The 5,169-nt window shown below is 40.4% G+C and overlaps 1 protein-coding gene across 1 annotated transcript in view; it reads left to right on the top strand.

Annotated features, from left to right (window-relative positions):
* ASTN1 (astrotactin 1) overlaps nt 1–5,169 on the top strand; it is a 436,540-nt gene that overhangs the window by 332,169 nt on the left and 99,202 nt on the right. Inside the window, exons 7-8 of the mRNA XM_018575081.1 lie at nt 1,406–1,555; nt 2,839–3,006. Coding sequence (XP_018430583.1) covers nt 1,406–1,555; nt 2,839–3,006 — 318 coding nt within the window. The remainder of the gene's footprint in view (nt 1–1,405; nt 1,556–2,838; nt 3,007–5,169) is intronic.

Genomic DNA, 5,169 nt, shown 5'->3' with positions numbered 1-5,169 from the left:
CCCCCCCCCCCCCCCCTTCATCAGGGCTTAAAAATCTGCATGAACTTGAAATGGTAGGACTCAGTTTAGGTTAATTATTGCAAGACATAGGGGGTTATTCACTAAGCTGCCCAGGCAGCCAAGTGAATAACTGAGCCAAAGTGAAGAGAGCCAAACCCTGATTGGCTATTCACTTCAGTCGAGTACATCGGCTGGCTTCGACTCCCTTTGGTTCAGCAAGCCAGGCATGTGCTTGGATTAAGGGTCTGGTTGGGAATTTTAGGGGATACCCCACTCCCCAACCCATTTTTTAGGGGGTGGGGTTCCCACCTTAAGATTCCTAAAGGGCCTGCTATGACTTTTGGGGAAACCCCACACTTTTTTTTCTACTTTTTAACTTGAGGTCCCTCCTAACTCTCCTACCAGACCAAAAGGGTCTGGTATGGATCGGGAGGGGGGCCCTGCGCTGTTTTCTTTGTTTACATTTGCGGAGCAAAACCAGAAAACAATTTTCCCCGCTTCGGCTGTGTGTTTGGCTCAACCAAGCCGAAGCTTATGCGTTTGGCTCGACTGAGCTGTTTGGCTGCTGTAGGGGCTATTGTGAATAGCCCCTACAGCAGCCCTTGGGTTCAGCTGAACTGAGGGGCTCCGGCAGCCAAAGTGAGCCGAAGGATTAGCTATGGCTAACAGCTATATCTTTCGGCTCTTTAGCGAATAACCCCAATAGACAGGATAACAGTTGTCAAGTGCAGCAATTGCAATAACCTGTATATGCACTTTCAATTAGCCACAACAATACTGCACTTGACAACTGTTATTCTGTCTATCTCTTTCAATAATTAACCTAAAGTTAGTCCTCCCATTTTAAGTGTATGCAAATTCCAAGCCTTGATGAAGGTGGAGATCCAGAACCCCCAAAACATTTTGGATGTTTAACATCAACCCAAAATGAAGAAATAAAAGCCTATGTGGACTCTTTAATCATTGGTTTGGTGCTCTGATTCGAGTTAGTCAGAGCACCAGTCTTACCAGCAGTCTTACCAGAGCCACTGTGCTCCATATACTGGAAATACATTCTAAAATCTTAAAACACTGAGAACAAAATCCAGCACCTCTTATACACATTTTCCATATCCAGATGTACCATGCTTTTCTCTGGTTCTGTTATGTGAAAAGGATTATGGGGCTATGGATGAAAGGTAAGTAAGCTTGTGTCCTTATCTCCCTTCTCTAAAGTACACCTGTTACTTCCCTCTAAACTTTCCTTTTAACCAAAAATGTCACTTATGCAAACCTGAAATTAAAAAAGTATTCCGGTGGACTGACCTTATCAGAAAATATTACATTTTTATTGTACAGTCTTTTATAATTTTCAGTTCAATGTTATGTAGCTCTAGGGTCTGTCATTATTCTGTTCTGTCTACAGTTGGTTCGCCCCGAAGTCCTGTGAACAAGATGACACTAACACTCCTAAGCATAACCAGTTGTGTTATTGGTCTGGTTTGCTCATCTCATATCAGCTGCCCATTGATAGTTAGGATAACCCTCCATGTGCCAGAACATCTAATTGCTGATGGTAAGTAAAAGATTGTAACAAAAACATTCCTCAAAACTGTCAGTTTGATGGCACTTTGATATATTTGGGAGAGCAAAAGCTTGAAACATTACCAAAACATTAAAGTGACACTTTTATTTATAAAAGAAATGTTGCCCATTTTGTTACTTTATTTGTAATGCAAATACTGTATATCTAATTCCACATAAGATAGTATTGTATGCATTGAATAATCCTTAGGTAACATGATTTGGCCATACACAACACTTTAAGTTAAGTGAGCTGGGCCAACCAGCTCCAGCTTTATTGGTCCATAGTAAATAGTAGGTTCGTTCTGTCACAGGATTGGCCAGAGGAAATTGCTGAGGGTGTTCAGATCAGGCACATTGCTAGGATTGTCACAAACCTGGGGCACCATTCAGCACCCAAAAGATGGGGAGCAGGCAGAGAGCTATGCCCACTGTGTTGAATGGTGTAATAACAGTACGTGATGCTTAAAGGGGTATGGTAAAATTAAACCTAAGCCTGCTCATTGTATACACCACACACATGTGCCACAGTCCTTGTACCCACAGAATAAGTTTGAGTTACTGTGCCACAAATGAGAGTCTCACAGACATGTATAAACATAAACCCAATCAATATGAAAGAATGAAACTCTTCCATTACGGATGCTTTTCCGCACAAAGAATAAAGGGCTAACACATTATCCGAGTCTACCTTAAAAAAAAACCTTCATTAAAATAGTCGGTGACTAATTAGAAACCAGCAACTGTTTAGACAATAAACACTTTGTTCAAGAGTATTTCATGTGCAAAATAGCATAAAGAGTGTTGGTGTCAGGTTGTACTAAGTGTAATGGTCAGGAGTATGAAATGTACAGCATAGTGTATATAGTGTGCGGGTCAGCAGTGCATAATGCACAGAGTGAGGGGGTCCTTACTGTGTATAACACAGAATACAGGGCTGTGTAATGCACAGTCCAGCGTGCATTACCTAAACTGTAGGGGTCAATATGGCTGTCTAAGAATTGTCAGTCAAAACTGTCCGGTGCTATCTATAATCCCACTAACCCTATCCCGCTACAGTTGAATAAAAAGGTGATTTTTAGTATATCTGTGTTTTGCCCATGTTCCAGAGGAATTATTAATGTACAATAAAGCTAAAAGAAAGTATAAGATTACATTTCTTTAAATAACGTATTTCAAAACATGCCCCTGTGGATCAACCTTAAATGTTCCTATTAGTCTATAGAGAAAAGTTTTATGAAAATGGTGAATCATTTTGATCTTTCTCTTAATTAGGCAGCCGTTTTATCCTACTGGAGGGAAGCCAGTTAGATGCCAGTGACTGGCTGAACCCTGCCCAGGTGGTGCTCTTCTCACAGATGAACTCCAGTGGCCCTTGGGCACTAGACCTTTGTGCAAAGAGAATACTGGACCCCTGTGAGCACTTATGTGACCCTGATACAGGTAACAATTCTAAGCAAATTCCTTTCACTCTTACTGTACGTTATACCTTTGTTTTACTAAGTCTAAAATGTTGTAGGAGATCATTTTAATTAGTATGACTGCAGTGAGCTGCTCGTGATCTATTGTCTGTGGTTGCTACACTTTGCAGTATTCCTTGATTTGCTAAATACATTGCCATTTAATTAGCATCACATGGTAAATGTGCAAGATATTCAGTGTAAAGTGACACTTCATCAATCAATAAAACAGGGAATTTAGTTATGGTAGTATGATGCAAATTCATTGACTCCATTAGCCTATACTTTTCAAAGAAGTCTAACTCCAGCCAAGGTTTATTATTTTCTTTTGATAGAGGGGGAAAGTTAGAGCTTCTGTCAGGTTTCTATTGTCATCTGCAATGCATCCTTATTGGAGATATTTTCCTCCTGTAATGAAAGAATGTGATAGTAAATGTCTTGATAGGGGACACAGAAAAAGACAAAGTTTTAGTAGAGTAGGATTATAATCTCTGTCAATGCTTTTATTGATGTTCGTGTATTCCTGTCCCAGTGGCAGTCGTTTCCCCCCCATTTCCTGATTAGGTAACAGAGGTGCTGGAAATTAGGGGGAAAAAATCTCCCAGTGGGATCACAGATTACTATACCTTTTATCTCATAAATGACATAACCATATATCTCTCTATATAAATATCTTCTACTTTACTTTACAATCGTCTTAACTATATTCAAGCATTTAGCATTGCCAGTCTCTTATCCTCCATTTCTTCTCTTATACACTCTGCTCACATTTATTCTACTAACACATCATGTTCTAGAGAGAGAAGGGGGAATATGATCACAAGGTGAATCCATATAGCCCCTTCGATATTGATGACCCCACGAAGTCCTAAGACCAACTTGCCCTCTTAATCCTTTCTTTATAAATCCCACTCACCTGTATGTGTGTTCTAATTGAAATATGTTGTTTCTCATTTATCCCCTAGCCCTCCCCCTTACCTTCCTACTAACCTGTGTTGAGAAACCTAAATGTGATTTCTATATCTAGATATCCCCTCTAAAATACATTTGCCTTTCCCTGTGAATAACTACGTGTTGATTACCCCACCATGTCCTAAGACCAACTTGTCCTCATAATCTTCCTTTATAAATAATTCTCACGCTACTGTGTGTTATCTCCTTTATATGTGTTCTACTTTAATGACTTTTAACCCTACTTTATCCAAAATAAAACAAAAAAAATCTGTAGTTTGATCTTAAAGAGTACCTGTCTGGCTGAAAAGTAAAAAAAAAAAAAAATTTTTTTACTAAACTGCTCTGCCACTACTTCCGCTGATCTTGGCTCTGTTTCAGAGCTACCGTCTCTGGCAGAATCTTTAAATCTGACACACATCCAGATGTGTTAGATGACTGGTCCCCCACCAGGCACTGTGTCTGCCTGCCCCTATGTCACAACAGGACACAGTAGTGATATAAGAGCAAGGGGAACAACAACCCATGACAGGCGATGGAGGTGGTAGTTTTTGGTCAGAGGAAAGGGAAGCAGGACAGATGAGTATTAGTTCTTTTTGCAGACTATTTTTTACTTTTCAAACGATGACAGAGCCTCTGTTTTGCGAGCATTTGACGTGGCAATTTTTGATGCGCCTGAATACATGCATGCAGATTTGTCCAGCCTGACCAATGAAGAATCACAACATGCATTCATTCAATCTAAGCATTCATGATTCATTAATTCCATGATTTTTTCTCAAATCCGACTAATCTGCAGGCACATATTTAGCCAAACTAAATATCTGCTATTCACTGAAATCTGAGATTCACCAAATAGAATTTCCTGTTTCCCTTATCCCCAGAATTTTTGCTGTACACTGACAATGCCTTGCCCTGCTTCTGTGTTCCAGCCAAAGGTAGATCATCCACAAGTCAACTTACGAAGGTGCCATGGCCGGATAAATGTTGAGGGGGCCCAACTACAACCTTCATCCTCCTGCTTCAAACCAGTAGCGCATTTGGTCAAAGCTCAAAACTGACTCGTCACTTCACAAGAGAGGATGCACTTTTGGGCCGTTGGTGTCTAATGGTGTCATCCATGCCAATGCAGACAATATAAATGGGGTGGCTTCTCTGTGCTTATTGCAGTCCTTATCAATGTCAGTCGAAGGGA

Source organism: Nanorana parkeri, unplaced genomic scaffold (assembly GCF_000935625.1).
Source record: "Nanorana parkeri isolate BGI_ZX_2015 unplaced genomic scaffold, ASM93562v1 scaffold52, whole genome shotgun sequence".
Taxonomy (NCBI): Eukaryota; Metazoa; Chordata; class Amphibia; order Anura; family Dicroglossidae; genus Nanorana; species Nanorana parkeri.
This window is presented reverse-complemented; position numbering and strand designations above follow the sequence as displayed.